Here is a 24864-nt window from a genome sequence, read left to right on the forward strand (position 1 = left end):
GGAAGCTGAATTTTAGTTTCGGACGGAAGAAAATAAATGTCTCTATTCTCGCAAAAAAACATGACAGAACGTTGATTTATATGGAAACGCAATTAATTCAAGAAATTATCTAAAGATGAGTTAGGCTTGTCCAGTTTAAATTGAACTTTTAAAAATCTTCCGTCCGACACTAAAGTAAGAAAATAAATAGAGCTTTTTAAAAATGAATGTTAGCTCGAACTTTAGTTCAATCTTTAAAAAAAACAAAATCATCGTAAATAAATGGCAAGGAACATCATAAATAACTTGATAAAATACAGTTTTGAAGGCTGCAGTTTCGTTCGTTAGGATAAGAATATTAACCTTTTTCCGTCCAACACTAAAATAAAAAGACAAGTTTTTATCTAGTTTTAACGGAGAAAAACAATTCATCCAAGTCCACCTTAAAACTGGGAATAACTAGACATAAAAACATTCTTCGTGAAACCAATTTTTGCAGGATAGACATTCTAACCAATCCGTAGTGTTATCTGAATGATAGGAAGCAAAACACTTTGCACATTGGTTCTCTTCAACTGTAGTCGAAACGTTATGATCACAGATCAAGCCACCAGCCTTGCTGTACCAATGAGTGTAATACGGCTCCTCATCAGCAGCAGTTTTGTAAAATGCAATTGAGGAATCACCACGTTGGTTGATTGACCTCTCAAACTTGTGAATCTTGAGGGTTTCGGGGATGGGAGAAGCGGCTTCTATACCTTCCGGCTCCGTGATTTCCGACTCACTCGGCATGTAGACAGTGATCACAGATGGAACAAACTGCGAGGCAGCTTCGGCAAATTCTTTCGGGTTGTAAATCACAGCCTTGTTTGATTTCACCTTCCAAAAAACGACATTTTTTAGCGTACCTCCAACCCCATCCATCGGTCCTTTTCCGTGGTGACGCTCATTGTAGAACCAACTCAAACTTTTATCAGCGAGGATGGTAGCAGATAGAATCTTGAACACGAAACGCGAACGAAATTGGGAGCCCATTCCATCACTCCAAACGATTAGGCGATGAAATTTCCGTTTAGTCCATTCTTCAGCAATCTCCACAACTTGTTTCAAGGAGCTCATCGAAGTTATGCGATTGTGATCTGAACTTTCGGTAATAACGACAATGCTTTTATGATCTAGCTTTTGCTCTTCGTCCAGGAAATAACAGCATGATGTAAATAAGGAGAAGCTCTGGTGACCAAAATAAGCGCTCTGAATTTCGTCCTGCTGATCGTTCTTATAGTTTTCTGCAAAATCTACGACGTTCGAAAGTTCTAAAATAGCTTAAAGAGCAATGGAGTGACATTATTTATTTTAGTGTCGGACGGAAAAAAAGGAATCGCTTTAAAATAGTCTTCACATTGAAAAATCTTGACAAGTTATGGATGTATTATCTGTGTTTCTTTTCTCCGAAAGGGTTTATTTGATACTTAGCAACAATTTCGGTTTTAATAAGCTTTCTTATAAACCGTGAAAAATATTCAAAGTTTTGTGTATTTAGAAGTTCTTGAAAGTATTCATTTTTATTGGACGCACTTTAATTAAAACAGCTTTATTTCAATCTATTTTTTTAATTATTTATCTTTTTTGGACAGTTTTTTAATCCCTCCTCCAACTCAAACAGATTTGAGACGTTCAAAAACTTCCTTTTTAAAAAGAAACGCCGGTAAAAGGCTATAATGAAAATTTCCGTCCGACACTAAATTTTTCAAGAGAGTTGTACAAATGGTGCAAAATGTACGAAAAAGTAGGACCTGCCTTGGTTATTTTCCCATAGCATAAGCCTAATTAAAACTAAATCAAATGTTAACGGGTGTTTTTGTAGACTTTTTATTTTTGACCTAAATGATGACCAATTCTCAAATAGCCCCAAAATTGAAATTTATCAGATTCGCTTTACCCATTTACTAACCATACAGATATAACAGATGAGAAAAAGACACAATGAGATAATTTTTATATTTAAAATCCTACTGTTTAAGCAAACAATGCGGAGAAGGAGGGTCACTGGTTTCTAGTTCTTCTTGAGCTAATTTCGCAAAAACGACTTATTACCGATTCTCACTGTATAGAATTGCCACAATTTTAGCCTAGCCTTAAAAATAATTTTCCTGCATAATTTTCTTTATTGTATGCATATCAGAAAAAATCGTGATTTCTTTAAGAAATACTAAATAAAATAAGAATCCCTAATAAATGTACCATGATAAGGGGTTATTCGTTAAGTGAAGAACGATGGCTAGCCAAGAATTACCTGCTATTTCTTGGTGATAATAAAGTGACTCTTTAAATGTGCTCAGTCTATTACCCCAAAAAGGCGGCCTTCGAAAAATTTTGTAAAACAGCTAGCTGCAGCTAGCTATCTTAAATAAAAGCTATAAAAACGTACCAAAACAGCTTTAGCTATCTACTATATTTCTTCTATTTAAAATTTCAGGCCTGCTATAAATCATGTAAAAAATCATGTAAAAGAAATTTATATCCCTGTTACCTTAATCGTATAGACCTTGAAACGATGATCAAGAAAACGTATAGGATCATGTACTTTTGACAAACGGTTGCAGAGATATTAAGGTTTAAAGGTTTTTTGATGACGTCATCAACCCGTTCATTCCGAAAGGGATTTGGGGACCCAGATTTTGGAAAATTACCCAAATTGGTCCTAGGTACTCCCTAGTTACCTACGCGGTGAAAAATCATTGACGTCACCACCTCGTTTCCAAGTTATTTGGCCTTTAAGTTTTAGGTGCACTGTAATGGCTTCATTAATTTAAAATATAGGATATTGACGTTAAAGTAGTGTTATGAACTTCGCGCCGTAACGTCAGAACATTTAACATATTATACATAACTTTTTCGGCAACACCAAAGGAAAATAAACACATCAACTTTGCCTGTCACAGACAGACGGACACACTCTCCGCATTATTATATAGACTAGTCGATAAGGCCCGTGGAGAAATCCACATAGGCAGAAGGGCAATGGAAAAATAGGATGTTTTAGGTGTTTAGCTGACGTCAGCAGTGCAGATTGCTAAAACAATTTGGGAAATTTAGTGGATTTTTTTCCTGTAATGTGCAGAGATTGAAACGCTGATGAGAAAAATATATGTTATCATGTGCTATTGACGAACGGTTGAGAAGATATAAAGGTTTAAAAATGTTCCACACGTTTTTGAGGGTGTTTATGTTTTTCGGGACAAAAAATAATATATATCAGTAAAATTTCAGCCTTCTCCATGTTCTTATTTTGTTCTTATTTTTAAGCCATTCTCATCATAATTGTTCTTAAGTCATAAGTGTATTTTACATTGGAAAGTCAGGGGATTTTAATGTCAGTAAGGGAAAATGAAAACTGACTGGTCAATGAACAAAAATTGTATAACTAGTTACATGTTTTAAACTTACAGAATTTTTGTTGCTAGATCTGTCTCGTTACTTTTTGATGCGTTTTAAAACTCCTTTTTGTTTAGCTAAGCAAGATTTGTTAGTCGACAGCAACAGGACAATTCTAAGGGTACATAGCTTTTCCTAGCAAAGAAAGGGTCAGTGGTAAATTTGTCAATATTTTTCATTATCTTTATTGTCAGTAATCTTTCCTGTGACTCCAAACTGAAATGTCTTTTATTGACATTTTTTTACATTATTTTTTACGGCCTATCTTAAACTTTTATTTTACGAAGATTTTCTTTGGTGTAATTTGCTGGACAACTAGAAAAGTCATTTTAACGAGTCTGAATTATGCTAACATATGAACTTAATTATTACAAAATATTTGAGTTTTACGACCTAGCAAACAATTTTCACCTATATGATTAGTAAATAGTCTCATGAAATTGTGGCCTTTAAACCAATGAAATTGGACAAAGGTGAAAAGGGAGCTTATGGAGTAACCAAAAAAAACGCAAATATTTTATAATAAACCCCAGAAATACCTCAATCAGTGTTTTATGTAGGCAACATCAGAAAATGACACAGACAGTAAGGACTTGCTAAACTGTTTAAAAAATTCAAGACAAATGATTCGGTATTGTTGTTTATAAAGTCGTACTTGAAAGTAAAGGTCATTAGCAACTATCCAAAACCTCTCGCATGAAGTGAATATGTCATCACAGATACCCACACTTTTCCAGTTCTAACCAAAAGCTTACCAATAGACTCACTATTCACGAACATTCCACTAGAAGAAACGATTAACTAAATCTTAGAAAAAATCTACGTGCATAAAAAGCTTAAACTTATAATTAAACAGCTGCTTTAGAAAATCACTACTGACTGTACGTTTCAAGTCAACAGGAAGTTCTATAAATGAATGATGGATGTGCAATGGGTGTACCGCTAGCAGATATTTGTATGATTAAAATGAAAAACGATATTTTCAAACCTCGCAATCCTTTGTTTATAAGCGATATGTTGACGACATCATTACACGTCGGAAAGTGGGTGTACATGATGAACTAGACGAATTCCTGAACGACTACCACCCAAAATTGAAGCTCACGATTGAAGTTAACCCTGCGAAACTCTTTGGCGCGACCATGAAGATCACCAGCAGCTTACTTACCACCCGCGTTTGCATCGAAGAAACAAAGTTACCGACCTCATGGGCATCAAAAGTCCCGTTACAAACAGAAATCCGTCCTCAGTGACCTCCAAAGAGCTAAACGTATCAGCTTTGACCACGAAGTCGATAACAACACAACGAAACACAAAAAGGGTGATTTTCCTCCACGCTATGTCAACAGCATTATACAGCAGTTCCACGAAGACCAACAAAAAGCGGCAAACTCAGAGTCATTTTGAATTCCACCTGGTTTGTTTGATGAAAAAGAAGATAAGGTATTTTTACTTGTTGAAATACCTTTCTGTGAGAAAAATAAACAGCTTTCAAAAACTTTCTTTAAAAAGTTTAACATCTGCACTAATTCGCGTTTTCGTGTGTCAATTAAATTGCTTAGAAAGAGGCAAAAACATTGTCCCCTCTAAAAGATCGCAGTAGTCGCGTACAAAATATACAAGGGTACGTGCGTATGTGGTGTCACATAAGCAGGGGAAACAAAAAGATATGTGGAACAATGATGGGACGAACACCGCCCTCCTTAACCAACCATCTCGTAGAAAACACCACACACAGTTTTCTAGATTTCCTTTTATCTCTGTATTTACGAATTTTTGCTTTCACTTGTATATTTTTTGTACTGAAGACGTACGTAGCCGAACAGCTTCTGCTTATTTTACAAAAAAAATGAAATGGTTTTTTAACATTTATTTTGAAATTATGGCGCTTTCATTACCTAAAAAAGAGAAATCAAATATAAACATTCAAACTTTTAGCTATTGTTACAAAATATATTCATGATTAGTCTATAATAACGATCGTTGTAATTAGAAATTTTAGTGTGACCCTGCCAACTGGACGTTGACGAAAACTATAATGGATATGTGGTCACTGTCTCCTTCTTCACACAAACGCTACTTACTTTCAGCAAACATCTCAACAATGCAGTCCTTGGATATTATAGTTATTTCAGGGCATGATCTGTATCGTGAGTTTGTTTCTTGCCTCTGGACTTAAAAGTACCTAAATTGTCATCTCGTATGCTAAATAAATGGCCCTGTTACATCTTTTTTTGAATTTCCGCGCCCGAAGGCGTAGGAAATTCTTTAAAACCGTCGTTTTTTTCTTTTGGAGCATTTTTTGAGAAAAAATCGACCCTGGGATTACATGTTCTCCGTCACAGATGTAAACTTCGCACCCAAGCTCCCCAACTACTGGGAACTCATCTAAATGATGTTTAAGGACAAAATTAGTATTTGTTTTCAACAAAATTTGGCACAGTTAACAAAAAAGTATGCTGAACATAATGGTGACATAATAATTTTGATTTTTTGCCACCTTAAATGTCATTTTAGGACAAAATTGGTCCAAAAATTAAAACTACTTCATTTTCAACAAAAATTGGCAAAGTTAACAAAAAAAGTATGGTGAACATAATGGTGACATCGAAATTTTGATTTTTGTCACCTAAATGCCATTTTAGGCCAAAATTGATCCAAAAATTAAAACCGTTTTATTTTCGGCTAAATCTGGCACAGTTAACAAATAAAGTATGCTGAAAATGATGATGGTGCAAAAGTTTGATTTTTGTCACCTAAATGTCATTTTAGGCCAAAATTTAACCAAAAATTAAAACTGCTTTATTTTCGACAAAAATTTGCACAGTTAATAAAAAAAGTATGCTGAAAATGATGGTCACAGCAAAATTTTGATTTTTTGTCAACTAAATGCCGTTTAAGACCATAAACGTTTCAATCGCAAGACTTACCATGAATGTTAGGCTGTATTTTTTGTTAGCAATTTATTTTAAAATGTGAGTTTATTATGACACGTTTCGTTTTGTTTGCGTTTGTTGTAAGATATAATGTCACTTGTGTGCTTTATCTTCAGAGGTTCATGCACCAAACCTCCTCAAATGTTTAGCACAATAACACAACGAATTAGCTGGTTTTCATCAAATATTTTGGTAGCGAGCGGAAATTCTTAGAGCCCCCAGGGCTTCTTGTTCTTATTAGAGCACTAGTTTGCCTAATTATCTGTTACATAAAGGTTTTTGGTACCTATAGGAAATGAATAGACGTGGATGTTTTGCCTGTTTTCTTCTTAGTTTGGGGAAAATGAAACTCTTCATACACATCACTCACATACGAAATTGAAAATTCTTAATTTGTTTACTGCGTATAAAGATGGAAGCAATTCCTTACAACGAAGAGAAGAAACAATAAATTGAGTCTTTTTATTTTCAAGTTGCCAAAAAAAATAAATAATTCATGTTTAAAGGATGAAAAATGACTAATATTACACTAAGCAAGTAGTGTGCAGACACCATTAAAAGGTTGAACTAGCTAATATGAATTGATATTCAACTTTATTTGAAAATCTTGCTAATAGTTAGTTACTCATAAAAAACCACACCAAAAAGAAAAGAATAAGATGAGTAATACTCTTGACTGCTAGTAGTTGGTTTTTTGACCGCATTATTAAGTAACCCCTAAGGTGCTTATTCTACGACTAATTTTGATCAAAAAATTTCGGCTATAAAATTTCAACTACTATAAATAATTTGAATGGAAAATTCCACAAAAAAGCGAGCTCTTTCTTCTTTACAAGTGGAAGCAAAGAAACAAGATGAATTTCAGTGCACGACAGTTTGTGCTCCACTTTTTCCAATCTATCTTCATCGTAAACATATCCAATGAAGAATTCAGAAATACTATAAATGCATATATTTTCTACTGTTGTCAATTTTTTTCGCGCTCTTTAAATGAAATTGACAAATTAACATTATTTCTTCCCGCTGAAATGAAATAATTAACAAACTGGATTACGGTTCTCTTTGTTTATTTTTCCATTATTTTTTGTCTCTTTTATGCAAACGTTGTTAATTATACTTTCCAAAGTTTCCGTAGTGGAGATGTCGCAGTATGGAGCGGACGCCATTTTGATTTGTTTGTACATTATTGCTCTATCAGAACTTCTTCGCATTCTGATTGGATACAAAATACTTTCTCTTCTCAAATTCGAATACTAGTTAAATTAATTATACTCACTCTGAAATAAATTATCTTTTACCAGAAAAAAAACTAATTTGGTCTAAGTGAGTCTTATTTTAATTGGTTAAGTCCCTTCGGCGGTTTGTAGACCATAGTTATAGATTAAGTTAGTGTTTTTTATGATCTTGTTACAACATTGCAATGTCAAGGGAAGTGTAACGTAGAAAAGCGTTCATCACATTCGGAAAAGGAGTATATTGCCAAATAGGGGTGTAAAAATGAAGATTCTCACATCATAGCTGCTACTAAATTTCTACAAATAGGAAACGCATTTTAAAACTCCTAATTTCACTTTTAAAAGAGCGTGAAATAAAAAATGTATGCTAATTCTTTGAGCACTGATTCTAAAAAAGTTGTTTACAGTTAATTTTTATTAATTATTAAATTTGTTTATATAATTTACACACAGAAAAGAAAAGGGCGTATGCTATAGTAATGTCAAGGACTAACTACTTTGTGTCATTTCTAATACAAAAAACAAGGGCGTCAACTAGGGGCGTTTTAAAGGTTCTACTAATTTATGAATCACAAGATTTACCAAACAGTATGTTGTTATTGACACAGCTGACATAAAGATCATTTTTTGTAGTTACTCTTTGAAGAAGGAGCTACGATACAAAACAAGTTTTAAAGGTAAGATAGAAGAAACGATTCTACCCTTGGTTTCTATTATAGGAGATTTACACATTTTAACACTAAACACTAAACACTTCAAACAACATAGTCGAAAACAGTGTGAATTTTGAATTATTTTGATAAACTTATCGCCTGTATTTCTTCAATGTGTTAAAAATGGCTGTTATATAACAACTTTGTGTAAAAGTTGCACGAAATAGCGACGCTCGAAATATATACGCTGTTTAAATTCCCGAGGGAACTCAACCAGCGTAACTCAGAGGAACGACGGAACCCTTGGATTTTTTCACGGGCAAACGACTTTCTATAATACAGTTATTTCCATAGTAATAGCTGTATTTTGTGTGTTAAAATTGGTTGCATCTCTTCTTTATTTCAGTCCACCCTTGCAGAATAATTTTTTACTTTATGCTAACGGGCAGACAAGGATGAAATACATGCATGTACGACTACGTGCATGTACGACTAGTGAGTTATTCGTGAGTTTTCTTATGGAATCACGACTAGTTTCTAAAATAAGAGCCGTAATTTCCTTTGTGTGTTTAAAATGGCTGTGAAATCGTAACTTTGTGCTAAGGATTCACGAAATAACGATGTGGGGGAAATATTATAACGGTAGAATTCCTGTGTTTATCACGGGTAAACAACTGGTTATGTATTAATACAATAAAAATTTTGTTTGACTAGATAGATACTTAAAATGTTCTTGATCAAGAATATAGCTCTCATTTTCATTTTTTTTTTAATGAATATATTTCCGCACATCGACATTACATCGCTATTCGTCAGAAAATTAAAAGTATAAAATATAAAGTATGTAAGTTAAAAACAGGTTAAAAATAGAATAATTCAAGCATCAACAAGTAAAAATGATAAGAAGGAACAAAATAAGGGCTGGGAGGATAAAAGCAGGATAAATCTACTACAAACGGGCTAAAGCATGTCCCAATAAATATTCCTTCAATTTAATTACAAACTTGTTAAAAATTGCTGCCTCTCGTATATTCTTCGGCAGGCTGTTGAATGTCGAAGATAAAACTTGTTTGAACGAATTTTTGCAGACATCTCCTACCAAGATAACTCCCTTGTTTGTTCTTCTCATTCGAGATGATTTTCGTTCCACATTAAGATAGCTAGACAGGGATTCATCGTAGATTCCTTTATTCGTAAGTTTCAATAATGATAGCTCGATTCGTTGCTGCACTGGTAGCCAACCCAAGCCTATGACGTCAGCTGTGTTGCACCATTTATTCAAGACGAAAGATCCAGCACAGTTTTAAACTTTTTTAAGCCTCTTTACTTGGTAATTTGCTACATTTGTCAACAGAACATTACCATAGTTTAATTCGCTTTGTACTACAGATTCTGCAAGTTGCTTACGTAGGATGTATGATGTAAATCTCCTCAACCTTCTAAGATTAACAAGTATTCCATTACATCTTATTGTCCATTGATCCTATTGTCAATCCAACATGTTCCTTAAAGTCCATGTTGATTTAAGGTTACACCAAGAGTTTCCATGATGTAACACGTTCAATGTTTGATTTCTCAGTTGTTAAAGAATTTTGGTCAATGTTGTGTAAGTTGTGAATTTTAGACAATCTGGTTCCAGAAAATCACATAGTTTTCGTCTTCGGTTGAAGGATAAGTTGTTATCTAGAGACCAACTCTGTAAGTTCTGAAGATCTCTCCTAACGTTATCAATACATTCATTTCTATGAACCACTTTCAAATGCGCGTAGAGCGTGGTGTCGTCTGCATACTGAAGAACTGTGGAAGTATTGACACAGTCACTCAGGTCATTAACATATAGATTGAAAATCAAGGGACCCAGTATGGAGCCTTGGGGCACTCCGAAGACTACTTGAGATATGCTAGATTTTTTATCATTTACATGGCATAATTTATTGACAAAATCACTTTCTTATATTACCGGCGGAAAATAAGCAAATGGGGAAAGGCGGAATTTTATTTCTGTTTAAAAATTACAAATCAAACAATCAAATTAAAACCATGTCAATAAAAATCAATGCGAAATATAAATATACCAACCACGCCCACACATCTTTAACAATTGTGAGTTTAAGACATAATTTTTTTTATTATTATTACAGAACTTGAATAACACAAAAAGAATATGGTGTCGCTAATTCCGATTTGGTTGTTAACATTGATACCACTGAACTGGTGTATTATCCCTAATAGTCTAGTACCAGGTGAGACATTTGCATTAAATATAGTATTACTATCATCTACCCTGTACTAAATAATGTTTTGTTTTGTTTTGTTCTTTGTTGTTATTTGTTGTTTGAGAGTTCTTTCTTCAAACCGTTTACTCCCGTTAAAATTATTTTATATATATTTATTCTTTAATTTCTTTTTACCCTTTCAAACCTTGCTTTTTAAAGTTGATATCTTCTGGGCTATATTTTATCAATTCGAAATTTTATGGCATCAGCATTTTCTTCAGCAAAAAACTAGTAATACCAGACAGCAGAGCCATGCTTGATGACAATGACAATGTATTATACATTTTCACACTATGTAAAAAACAATGACGTCAGCAATTTTTGATAAATTCAATATAGTTTAGCATTTGTTTCTAGTTTCAACAAAAAAACACAATTAGAAAGAATTTATAGAGGGGCTATAACATTTATCAATGTCTATACAGTGCCAATTTCTAATCAAACAAATTTTCGGTAATGTTGTTTAGGATTAGGGACATTCAAAATAGTAGCCTACATCTGTAATTTCCCGTGTTCTTTTATTGTTCTAGGGTCTGGGACATTTAAAATCGCAGGAATACTTAATATCATTAGCAAAGATGGCAAAATCAACTTACAATCGGGTTTTATGATGGCTTCAGCAATGGAATATGCTATGATGAGAGGACCAAGCCATGTAAATGGTTACAATATGTCACTAACTATCCTGAACTGTGAAGACGAAAAGAATGTTCGTGAAATAATATTAAAAACCTTTACCTACGACTACTCCTTCATTGTGGGTCCCTTTTCTTCCGAAACGTCATACATTGGTAGTATATTGACTGGTACCTTCAAAAGTACAGCCATTAGTTATTCAGCTACATATTCTGACTTCAGTAAGCATGGCATGGATGAAGGCTATATGCTTAGAACGGTTCCCTCTGACATATATCGCATAGAAGCAGCCCTTCGCTTCATAGAACATATGAATTGGAATTACATTGGAGTTGTTAGTTCATTTAATTATAATGGAGAACGAGATGCTTCAAAGTTTATCCCAAAGTTACGAGGTGTGAATGCTTGCCTAGCAGTTCATATCCATCTTAAAAATAATGCTCAATTGTATAATGATACCTCAATCCTTGAAACATTAGTTTCCGATGATCGATTGAAAACATTGGTGCTATTCACAACAAGAGAAGATTCACGAAAACTTTTTATTGAGATTAATAAACTAAATTTAACGCGAAGGTATTACATCCTGTGCATGTATGGTTGCACAAACTATGTTGAAGTTACGGAAGGAATAGAAGAGATTGTTACAGGTGTGATCAGCCTTGACATCCATTATCCAGAAGTGCGAGGATTCAAGGAGTATTTCTTGAAACAAAAACCAACACGTTATTCTCCTAAATACTTTAAGAAATACTGGGAAAACATTTTTACCTGCACTTTTTCAAATACAACAGGAAGGAATTCATCCTTACCACAATGTACAGGAGATGAAATAATGACAGAGAGACACTACTATAGCCAAACACCAGTAGCTACAATTTTCAATGCTGTATCCATAATACAGTACACCTTTAAGAATATTATCGAAATATTATGCCAAAAGAAGTACAACAACCAATCTTGTTTTGTAAACCCAACAGAATCACACAAACTAGCACAATATATTTTTCGTCGAACAAAGTCAGTTTCAAACGTGTTGGGTGATGGTACCACCATGTTCAACAGTCCTTATGTAGAGAGTGATCCAAAGAAGATCCGTTTTGATTTTCATCAATTTATTTCTCGATCAAAAGAACCTACTCAAAACAATCTTATTGGTAGTTGGAGCATACAAGTTCAACCAACAGAAGTTAAACCAGGTAAAGAACCGGTTATTAAACGCGAAAATGGTGTGTTTGTTACAAACACTGATTGGAATAAAACAAATGGAAAACAATGGCACATGAGAGCGTTGTGTAGCGAGGCGTGTGATCCCGGTTTTGTTAGGGAGAAGGACATAGACGTGTCAAAAAATGAATGTTGCTGGCGTTGCGAAGAATGTCCAAGTAATAGTATAGTGATTGAAAACAAATGTGTGGCATGTGAAGACGTAGAAAAGGCGGATATCTACAAAAACACATGCAAACAACTACCAGTGCACTTACTGAATTTTGACAGTACAGTGACACCTTACATTATGACAATGTTTTGCACTATCGGTTTGATCCTTGATATCATTGTTGTCGGTTTTTTTATAAAGTACAATAATTGTCCACTTGTAAAAGCGTCCGGCCGGGATTTATGTTACTTAATTTTGATAGGTGTTGGTATCATCTTCTTATCTCCTTTCCTTTTCATTCAGAAACCAACATTACAAAGCTGCATAGTCCGTTCTGGTCTTCCTGGCATTGCCTTTTTATGTTGTTATGCTCCCTTGTTTTTAAAAATCCAAAGAATCTATCGTATATTTACTCATGCTAAAAATTCAGTCAAACGGCCGCATATGGTAGGCACGAGGTCCCTTTTGATGTTGTCATTGGGTTTCATTATCGCACAGATTGTTTTAACTGGAGTTTGGTTCTTGTCAAATACTCCTTTACCGATTGCCTTTGTATCTGATAGCAACGATTTTGTCACAATACATTGTGATGGTGATACAAATCCGATCTTGTTATTTTTAAACATGGCTATCAGTGTCATGTTTATGCTCGCATGCACTGTCCTTGCTTATAAAACAAGACACTATCCAAAGAATTACAACGAAGCAAAACACATTGGGATAACATTGTACATCACGTGTGTTGCATGGTCCATCTTCATCCCTGCATACTTTCTTCTTCCTGAGAGTGATTACGTGAGAGAGTATTTCATGTGTGGTATATGCATTGTGATCGGTTATGTCACCTTATTTGGATTGTTTGGTTACAAGATTCGACTTCTTACATGTCAACGTCATATTAAAACCAGCGGAGAACATCTCCCTACATGGTTTTTAAGCCAGCACAGTTCCCACACTCACACCTGTACAGAGCATGTGACGCAATTTACGACAGACAATTTTGGACAAAGTGATTCGTTGATGTGAAAGTTTCAAAATCAATTATTGGTATAAGAAAGTCTGTAAAAAATGATGAAATTTGAGTTCAATGCTTATTTTTTTTTCTGTTTGGAATACGTCAACAACCATAAAAGTTTTAGTTTTAAATCAATGGATAAGCTTTTGTATTTTTTACGCTGTTATTTTTTTTTTATCTTTATCGGGCGTTTTTTTTTAATATTATTGTTTAATATTTTAATAATATGTATAAAAAACAATTGCAATGCGCATTATCCACAGTTATTCCTCGTTTTCTCCTGGAACAAACAACTCATGCATGTTCTCACCAAATACGCAAATGGGGAATGTGGCAGTAAAATTAATTATCAAGGGGTTGTTCATGGACTTACATTTCTCAAATACCTTTGTTTTTGATTTATAGTAAGGACATGCTTATGTTCAAATGAGCGTTATGGTCAGCTGTATTTGAAATTTTGGGTATTTTTATAAAAAAGCATTTTTCTCATATATCCACTGAGGTTTCTGTTTTTGATTTTTTTCTCATAAAATGTTTTTTATTGATTTAATTTTAATTGCACGACAATATTTCTTATTGTGTTTTAAGGCAAAAATTAAGCAGATATATACAGCTAATTAAATTTTGTGTATCAATTTTACTTTTTTAAAAAAACTTGTTTTGTATCTACATTTGTTGTTACATTTTATCCAAAAACTGAAAAGTTTACAATGTCCTGACAATATTCGAAGTAAATACGGTTGCATTTTGCAATTTGCGCAGCGGATAGAAACTTTAAAGCACGTTCTCAGAATTTTTCTTTCGCTAGTCCGAAATGTGTGACCGAAGTTGTAATAAAAAAAATGTTGTGTTAGATTTGATGTTATTATTGAGTGAACTTAACCTTCAACAGGTCAAATGTTTTCTCCTAAGCATGTAAATTTCCATAGAGCAGCTTATGCACCGCTGCTATTAAATCGTCCAAGTGATTTACTTAATTCTGTCTGAAGTGTCGGTTTTTAAAAAGACTGTTTTTTGTTGAATAATATTTTCAACCTTGCAAGGTCTTGGCTTTTAATATTTGTGTACACTTTTTTGAGGAGAGACAGTATCGTATTTCCTCTAATGAACGCCACGGCGTTTATTAAAAGCTCCAGCTTTTAGACGCGTCTTATAATAGAGGGCGGCGTTTATTAGAGGGCGCCGTTTATTACAAATTGAGAAAATGACATGAAAACAGACTTTAAGCAATGTTTTTTTTCCTAAAAAACGTAACAACAGATTGTATAAAGATGTTTAACAAAAATAATTATTCGCTTTTATATTTAGTTGTGGAAGGAATAAACTATTTATTATCTCTTGTTTGGTCTATTTTGTAATAAACGCCTCTTTTCAAGATGCGCCTTATAATAGAGGGCGGCGTTTATTACAAAAAAATCGGCTAAAAGTGTAGCGTTTAATAGAGGACGCCGTTTATCAGGAGGAGGCGGTTAGTAGAGCGTGGCGTTTATTAAAGGAAATACCGTATGAGATATACCTAAATGACTAATTTCCTAATTTAAATTTATGCTCCAAACTGTGTTTTGGGATATTTCATGTTAGATTTTGTTAATAAAAGCAATAAGCGAAATTAAATAGCTGATTATGAATTTTTCCTTACAACCTGCGGTTCGTTAAACTAAATGTAGATAAATATCGCATTCAATACGTGGTCGTTAAAACCATTGAGGTCTACATAATATGCACGATATTCAGCATCCGGCAGTGCTGTCAGCTTATTCGTTCCAATTTTCTGACGGTAAACAATTTGTGTGGTCAACAACAGGAATGGCTAAAACAGCACGTTGATGTACGTCAAAACACACACAATAATATACACTCAGTTTGGATTCGATCAAAAGATCTACTATATGTGACTTACAGGGGATCACCTAAGAAGAAGAGTAGATTCTATTTAGGTTAGATATTCACAACACTTTAACTATTTCGCAAGTAATGGTATCGCAAAAGAAAAGGGGTCGTGTTTTCAACATTCGTTTTTTGTCGGCGCAAGAAATTGGAAGTAGTTTTTTACCCGTTACCCACAAGTTAATATTTTAAGGACTGAACTCATTTCATTTGCAGTATTTTCCGCTATTGCGCCAACCTCGTTCCCAGGACTTGTTAGGCTAAAGTTTCCATAATGTTTTAATAACGATTTACACTGTGACAAAATTTACCACTGGTTGAGAATTTTTTTGTACTATAGAGCACGATTGAATTTAGTGTACTATTTTCACGTTAGCTAATAAAATGTAAGTATTATCAAACATTACGCAATTTTACAATCCTCATCAAAAATTCAAAATAGCTAGTAGCACGAACCTAAACATTAAATAACTATAATTGTTATTCATTAATAATTAGATATTTGAAACTTCAAGGGAAATTATTTTTGTGATACAACTCAATCTTTTTTTACTTCAAACCGGTCAATAATTAGTTCAAAATTTCCCAAGAGAAAGCGTAAGTTTTTCTTAACTTTTCATGTTTAAAGTATGAAACGAAAGTTTTAAGGTTGCCGACTTTTGTTCTATGAGATATCAAAAAAAAAATTTGGGGTTAACTTCTTCTTTAACCCTATTCAGTCCGGGGTTTTTCAAACATATTTTGACCGGACCGAATAACTTTTCATATGCTTGTTCAAATTGAATCAAACTTGGCACACTTATAGTACATTACAAAAGAAACAGAATGGCGGCAATAAATTTTTGCTTGCGTGAGCACATTTTCTGTGACGTCATCAAAAGCTTGAAAATTTTTCCAAATGCCACCATCTGCCTAAAATTCAATTACTTTAGTTCTAAAGCGAATTTTTACATTCTGTTTGGAGTTTCTGAAAGCTACATTATTATTTAACATATTTTACATATTGTACATTGATCGCTTGAAAAGTTGCCAAAAATTGCCCGGAAACCTGGTTCTTTACGATTTTTGGTAAAGTCCGCAAAAATCAGGAAATCGGACTAATCACGTGCCTAAAACATGGAAAATGATTCTTTTTGATGAAACAAAGTTGTGTTGAAAGTTTCAAGTTCTAAGGATAATCTTAACAGGAGTTATTATATTTTTCCCATTATAAGGGTTTCGTAGAGATTTTTAGGGGTAGTTTTGAGTAATAGGCAATGACAAAGCCTTTGAATGGCATGGGACCTAAAAATTTGGCATGCAGGTGTCTAATGAATAGATATTGAAACTCAGTAAGATCATGACCATGCAGCATAGCGTTCAGGAGTTATTAAGAAAAACCGTCAGGATCGTCGGACCGAATAGGGTTAATGTACATTGAAACTAGTTAGTTTTGCATTTTTACAATTGAATAAACCTACAGGAAATTTTTTCGCAAACCAGTAAAAATTTAAAATATCTAAAATTGTATTACCGGTAATAACTAATAACAAACCCTTGAAATGTGAAGTCAATCGGACTACTCAATCATGAGTGGTTTTAGCCTGCCTTATAAAAAGTAAAATGTGAAGAAAACGCCTTTTAAAATTGACATTTGTGAAGTGGCTTGAGAAGCATGCGGCATCCCAAAATCATACTCATGTGCATAGAATCATTAAAAGCACTGTAAATGACAGCGCTAACGACAGCGAAAACGGTTGCTATGGGCGTTGTAAATTACTTGGTTGGCCGAGGAAATGTCAACATAGTTTCTCTTAACATCGAATGCTCAGATAAACTATAAATTTAGTGTTTTAGAGAGACAAACAAAATTTTTTCTAGCTTTTCGAACATTTTGAGGACACAACTCCAGCATTCCCTTTTTATTAAAAATTATTTTGAACAACACTTCCGAGTTTTTCTTTTATCAACTTCCTTATAAACATTCAAAAGATACTGTCAAATCAAATTATTACGTCAACCATTTCATTACCTTACGAAATCATTGACTGATTAAAGCACTGTCTAGCAAAATCACGCTTTTCAACTCTTTGTTTATTATAACTTCTAGATATAACTCAACAATGTTTAAAAACGTTATAACATTTTGTACAAGCGCACACGTTTTTGTAGGTAAAGAGATTAGCCTGATGTAAGGCGGTCCGGCGGCGAATTTACATGTTGTCGGGAAAAATATATTCAAAATCGTAGCTTCTGCTTAATTAAACAGAAATACTTGATGTAGCTGGTTTTCACTCCCAAAATCCAGCAACAAAAATTCAACAATGGCAAACAGTAATACTTTATCAGTTTTCACTCTGAATATCTAGCGTTAAGTTATTGAAACACTAGATGGACAAACACAGCCTATGGAAACATGGAAATACGTCTACATGGAAAGATTTCCATATAATTTTTTTAACATATCATATGAGCTACCTAAGCTGTATGAATGAAATTAAAAAACTCTTTTGACGTTGCTTGAATATGTTGAATACGTCGAATGTGTTAAAATAAAAAAAATAAAACGTTAAAAAGAATGAATTTCAGTTAGATAAAGGAAGACAAAAAATAATAGGTTAATGGGCATGCAATATTATATTACTTCATTGTTTGTTTAACCATAAAAAATTTTTTATTGTTGTGCGGTTTGCAAAACAGTGTGGTGAGGTGAAAAGCAATTATTTTTTAATGCAGCCATGCTGCTAAAGTGGCTGCAATAACGCCATATGTCTGAATGCATTTATGATTGATGACTTGAAGGGAAAATATTTATATAAAAATACTTTGACAAAATGATAACAAGATTGTCATAGGAATCTATCAAGCCATTTTGCTTCTTATTTTTGTTTGTTTGTTTGTTTGTTTGTTTGTTTGTTTGCTTGTTTGTTTGTTTGTTTGTTTGTTTGTTTTATAAGCTACAATCAATACATCTGCTGGAATCTAGCAAAAATCCTGTCGTCAGGTTTTAAAGCTTCGAACAAAGTGATAATGTTAGTTCTAATAGACGATTGCTGTGCTAGGAATTGTCTGCTAAAACTAACATTGATGAGAACGGAATTTCTTCAAACATCTTCAAATGACGTTTAGGTTCCTACCTCATACACATTAATACACATTTGAGCATAACAGATCTCCTATTACACAAAGTTTATTAAGCTTATAAATTTATATCATAGGAAATTCCTGATATTTTTATACGCAATTAAGAAAACGTTGATTGTTTCATACAGTAAACAAAAAAGAAGCATAATATCACCAATAGGAACAGGTTTTTCAATCGATTGTAATGTCTGAGTAAAACAGCTGACAATAAACTCTCTCACGTAACTTCATGAAACTGCCCTGATGACATAATCAAAACAAAACAAAGTGCCACCCCTTTTCTTTTTTCATAACAAATGTACAGTTATTTTCTTTGATAAAAGCCGCCAAGATATGTTTACTTTGAATCAAGAGGGAAGTATGAATTAGCCATTACTAGGTAACAACGTGCACACAAAGCGTTTTTATTATGTTGCTAATGAGAAAAGTTGATTGGACGGATGTAAGACAATTAACAAATATTTTCATGAGAAAGAATGGACGAAATTATACATATTATGCAATCAACGATTAAATAAATTGGTTTTTATTAACGCTAAAGCATCGCATATAAACATATAAACCATTCTTCTCGATCTTCACAAAGCTCCAGTTCTGCTGCAAGACAGAAATATACAGATCAAATTAGAAACGTCATCATGACTGTGAAATTGATTAGTAAACTTACATCTGGTAAGAAAAGTTGCTAATGAAGTTTCTGCCATGAAATTCTCTTTTGACTAATAAATGTTCTTATTCTAGGCTTTTTTTATTTTTTGTTATTTCGTGTTTACGTATCCATTTTTATTTCAGTTGGAATTATTCATTCAAAAAATGATTCTAAAGCGAGAAAAGAAGCTAAACAAAACAAGATGGCAGAGTTAACCGCACAGCCAAACACAAGTAAAGTCCGCGTAAAAGGAATTATCATTGTTACACAATCCGGAGAGAAGTTCAAACTTAGTTGAGTGATATCCAATCAAAAGTATATCTGTAATTCTATGGAAAGGCTAATAATTATTGGTTGAATGTCTGCGAGAGTATTAAAGCTCCTGCCAATGGGCAAGTTTATACTTACGTAAAATTCTAATCCTCCCGACTAATTGATTAACATAAATAATAACAACGCTCTCCAGGAGATTTACCATATACATCTCAGACCAAACACAATATTAAACAATATTATCGAAACAAGAAGTCGCGTAAATCCGCGTAAAAACGTAACTACAAATGACGCACATGTGCCGCTCGCTGCATCGAGATTACAAACATTGTGAATCTGGATTATTTTAAATAACTTTTCGTTTACTTTTTTGTAATATTTTTAACCACCTTTATTGTAAATACTATTTCATTTTAAAAAACCAAATACATTGATTTAACATCTGTCCTCGGTGTTGGTTTGTCCACATTCCGAGTAAGTAGATAGCGAAACTTGTTCCTAATACAGCTAGTGAATGTTAAGGTTCGTTCATCCTTTAAATACTACTTAAATACTACAATTAGAATCCAACAGTTTACGACCAGATCAATATTTAATATTTGTTGCGACAAGTAGTGGAACATCTGGATCAAATTTTTCAAAACACATTGAAGACGGCATACCTGGGGTGAGAAGTAGGGTAGAGCTTACAGTTGTTGTCTAAAAAAGTTATTGCTTATTCCTTCGAATTTTGTTCTATCTTACTTATTTAGTACCTGTTTTTGCAATGCCAAGCCATTGATGTGGTAGGTAGAAACTGAGAGGGGTGGCAAGAAAGTGGTAGGTAGAAACAGAGAGGGGTGGCAAGAAAGTGGTAGGTAGAAACAGAGAGGGGTGGCAAGAAAGTATGCCTATATTTGTTAATTTGTTCAATTTAACGAAGGCTTTAACTTGCCTAGTTTGTCTTTGTTTGAGCCTAGTTGTTGTTTTTTTCTTTTCTTTTTTTTCTTGCCTAATATTTCTTTGAATTAATGATGTGTTCCTTATTAAAAAAGAGCTTTACAGCATCGTTATCACTCTAGAAAACACTGCAATATGAATTTTCAGAGTAATGTGCATTTAGATTGGGAGGTAAGGACTGTTATTTTTGGGAAATGATAAAATATGAGGATTCATGCTTTTCAGTTGGATTAAGGCATATCTGAATATTTGATTAACTGAAAAACAACAAATAAAACATAAAGTAGCAATTAACCTCGTTCCACAAAGGAAATAAGTAACTTCCCCAACATAACATTGGAATGTCTAAACTTCGTGCTTTGCCATTTTAATATCCGCTTATGCCATAGCCGAAATATGTCGTCAGTAATTATAGGGAGTTGTCAACATTGCATTATACAAGACAACCAAAAATCTAGCTTTGTAAAATTAAGAGAAAAATATGAAAATAGGTGAGGCTGGCCACGCTGAGGACGGTGTACAACATCACTACTGTAATAGGTCGCGATGTAACCTCCAGTTTCAAATAAACCACACGTTATAAAACATTGCTTGTTCAGTACTCCTAAAAAGGTGTAGTAACAGTTTCTAGAAAAAATATATACACCTGGAAACATTTAAAAAATGGGGAAACTCCTAAAAAACTCAGGCAACTTTGAAATTTCCTTTTTAATAATGATTTGCCAGCCCAAAACAGTTCTCAAAGAAGTAAATAGGCAAAGAAGATAAAAACCAGCTTCCTAATTCATTTTCATGTCAATGTTCTAAACATGGCATTCCAGGTGTTCAGAAGAAATAGACAAAACGTTTTCGTCACTTTCGTCAATATGTTAGATTCTATGATCTGGCTCAATCTTTAATTGGACGAAATTGTTTGTCTTACACGAATTTCTATAGAATTTTTCATGTACAAAAGAAGGGCTTTGCCCTTAGCGAGAGAAGGTACTCTTTAAACTGGTAATCCCATTTCAAAATGTATTCTGGTGGTTTTACAGAAAAAAATTTGTAGAAGAAAATTTTTAAGAACATGCATGTGTTCATATAAGACATCTTTTATATAGGTCGTTATGTGTATAAAAATGTGAATACCTCATAAGTTATTGAAATGTTGATGTTGAAAAATTTTGATCAGTGGTTAAGTACACAGAGTTAGTTTTCTTAACATCTGGCTACCATGACCTCTGCATGTTCTTCACAGATTGCAGTGCATTTAAAGTAACGGAAAAAATATTCTAAATATATTTATACATTTATGTTTTTGAAATCATTGACTTAGAGGTAACACATCATCTGGGGTCCCCAGATGTAAAAATGGAATGCGCCTGACCAAAGACATTCCAAATTCTTTTTTTTAATTTGATTGTTTTCATGCTCTTATCTGCTATTTTTTTAAAGTATCTTGTTTTGTTTTACACTTTGTGAGTAAAAAGAAATTACATTAAGTTTAAGATTTTTGCATGTTATTAATACTGGAGTTACATGTAAAAAACATGTACTACTACTGATTCTCTCCTGATGTTCTGATAGGGATTGATTTCTTGATTGATTTCTTAAAATACAAGAATAAGCTTGTCTTTATTTCTTCAAGACTTTACACAAACCAAACATTATAAAACACGTGGTGTAAACCAAAAGCATTTTTATCATTTAACTTAAGTGCTGTTAAGTTCACCTAACGCATTTTGCCACATGCGATGTTTTTTAAACTGTTTATGATGTTAACGTGTCATTATGCTTATGATTTCGATCAACAAAAGGACAGTTCCGCAAGCTTTGACATTTTTATTTCTACGATAATAGCCGTATTTTGCAAGTCTGTCCACGAGAAAAGCGACGTGCAACGGGAAAACGAAATAGCGTGTAATAGATTTTGTCCACAGATTAATGACTAGTCTATATTATAATACCCGTATACATCTGTCTATCACGCAAATAGTAACCGCAGTAGCAAAACACACGAACGGCGGTGAAAAAAGGACAGGCGAACCCGTAAATTTATCTACGGGCCACCGATTAGTTTACCAAACGCGTTAACACAATCGTGTTAACGCTTTTAGGCACAGAAACAGAGTTCAGCCATACTAAATTTCACTATTTCTAGTTAAAAAAACCTGCTCTTGAATCAATTTTAACAAACAAAAGAGAATTGAACATTTTTAGAATGTCGTTATATTTGTATGCTTATTCTAGTAATAACTTTCCTTTCCTGTACTATTTAAGCGAACGCTTTGTCACAGGGCTACTAATGGGTGCGAAATTTCTTTTGCATAAATACAAAAATGTTGTTGCTGTATTTTTTACTTGTATACAGCAAAAATTAAATATAGCAAAGTTGGCTCGCTTCCCTTTGTTGACGATAGAAGAAGACAGACTTATGTAACAATGTAAATGTCAGAATTCATCAGCTGATTGCAATAATTACTAATTTTTCCTTCGTTTTTTGTCACTTTGTTTTAAATAAAAGTAAATGACTTTCTACATCACATTAGTGATGTGCATTTTTTAGCTACCCTAAAATAACAAAATTCGTGTTAGGGACACACGAAATCCGGTATTTAAAGGACAGGCTACCGACAAACACACTGGACATAATATATTGGAAGAAAGAGCGGAATTTCAAAGATCACAACTTGTCCATGTTTCACATGTCCATGTTTTACTTGTCCATGTTTCACTTATGCATGTTTCACTTATGCATGTTTCACTTATGCATGTTTTACTTGTCCATGTTTCACTTTTCCATGTTTCACTTATGCATGTTTCACTTGTCCATGTTTCACTTGTCCATGTTTCACTTGTCCATGTTTCACTTGTCCATGTTTCACTTGTCCATGTTTCACTTATGCATGTTTCACTTATGCATGTTTCACTTGTCTGTATTTCACTTGTCTGTGTTTTACTTGTTCATGTTCAAAAGTTCACACAAAGACTTGGAGTCCTTGCTTATTTGATTTAGTCCAAAATCATAAAAGGTGCTAATATTTGCTGACGTCAGCATGTTCCAATTTTACCATATTCCAGACCTTTTGAATGGATTGGTCCATTATGCAGACATTGTGGAAAGAACAGCTAGCGCATTTTCAACGTTAGTTACTCGGCCTACACCCCTGCCAAGGTAAAACTGGCCAGGTGATGATGTGTGCTTATTTCAAGAAAAAGCTGAAAAGCGGCAAAGTTTCCAGATATTATTTCCAGGGTAACGCCTTAAAAATATTTAATGCCTTTTCAAAGAAGGTCGTTTAACAGTGAACTTTAGTTTGTCTCGACATTTTTGTGAAAAATTGAAGTAAATAGAAAGTTGTCACTGTTAAAAATTAATGAGGGAAAAACCTCAATGATTTTTCTTTTGAAACAATCGCTTGAAAGCCACTGCACCTTCTATGGACTACTCCGCTTCTTCAAAATTGATAGTGATTTCTTAAACTACAATGGTGATGTTGTCACATTGTTTAAAAGAGAGCTGTGTTCTAAAACAGAATGCGTAATAAATATTAGGGGCGTGTTATATAAATGTAAAGAAATAAAATTATTAACAGGACCGACATATTGTAGTTGTAAAACGTTGGACACTACAGTGGAACAGATTTTGTGAAATTTACCACTAAAAACACTTTTCTGAGGCGTTCACTTCAAAAAAATGTTGGTAACGCAAAATTTTTTGCTGATGCTAATATTTCATTTGCTGGTTTCGACGAATTGCAATAATACGACTCAAGAGATTGACGATGACGTTGTTGAAAAAAATGACGAAGATTTAACGACGGTGAAACAAGAATTAGGATTACTAATTAGGATTAGAATGCCGAGAATGAGAAGATCAAGAAGAAGAAAAAGCTCGGAGCCAACAACTACAAGAAGGAGAAGCTCGGAGCCGACTGCAAGAAGAAGAAGAAGTGACGATGTGAAAAAAAGTTCAAGTGAAGCAAAAACGTCAGAGATATTGACAATGGCTGTGGTCATCTCATTCGCTTCATCAACTATGTTATTATTATTCCGAATATAGAAAATGAAGAATTGGAGAACGCATTGATTTAAAACGCATTTTAAGGAAACATACTCAATTTGATATCTACCTTTAAATCAAAAACAGAATTAAGGAACACCCAATTCTAATGTTTCTAGTAAAAAAAAATCGTTTTATTTAAAAAATTTGGTTATTAAAAGTTAGATTTCATTTTCACTTGAACCACTATAAGTAACACTGTTTATTTCCGCTGAAATTGTTCTAACCACATTCGCATATATAGTATAAACTTGTCTGCGTTTCTTTATTGCTTACTCCTCCAATTTTCTTACTATTTCTGTAAAAGTTATATTTTTTATCTTCTTAAGAGAAGAGGTGGCGATATTGTTATATAAATGTTAAATATTGTATCCATTTATCTGTTAGATTGTGTATTAGCTAATTATG

At 33.5% G+C, this 24864-nt stretch overlaps 1 protein-coding gene across 1 annotated transcript; it reads left to right on the forward strand.

Moving 5' to 3' along the window:
- The first annotated feature begins 9480 nt into the window (after positions 1-9480).
- On the forward strand, positions 9481-14031 carry LOC130649494 (metabotropic glutamate receptor 3-like). Its single transcript, XM_057455776.1, has 2 exons — positions 9481-10481; positions 11045-14031. The coding sequence occupies exons 1-2, from the start codon at positions 10403-10405 to the stop codon at positions 13552-13554; spliced, it is 2589 nt and encodes an 862-aa protein (XP_057311759.1). The 5' UTR covers positions 9481-10402; the 3' UTR covers positions 13555-14031.
- The last annotated feature ends 10833 nt before the right edge of the window (positions 14032-24864 follow it).

This window comes from Hydractinia symbiolongicarpus, chromosome 7 (assembly GCF_029227915.1).
Source record: "Hydractinia symbiolongicarpus strain clone_291-10 chromosome 7, HSymV2.1, whole genome shotgun sequence".
Classification (NCBI taxonomy): Eukaryota; Metazoa; Cnidaria; class Hydrozoa; order Anthoathecata; family Hydractiniidae; genus Hydractinia; species Hydractinia symbiolongicarpus.

Excerpts from the sequence above, each read along its gene's own strand:
- LOC130649494 (XM_057455776.1), top strand. The coding sequence starts at position 10,403 with ATGGTGTCGCTAATTCCGATTTGGTTGTTAACATTGATACCACTGAAC. Across the intron at positions 10,482-11,044 it reads CCCTAATAGTCTAGTACCAG|GGTCTGGGACATTTAAAATC; the intron begins GTGAGACATTTG and ends TTATTGTTCTAG.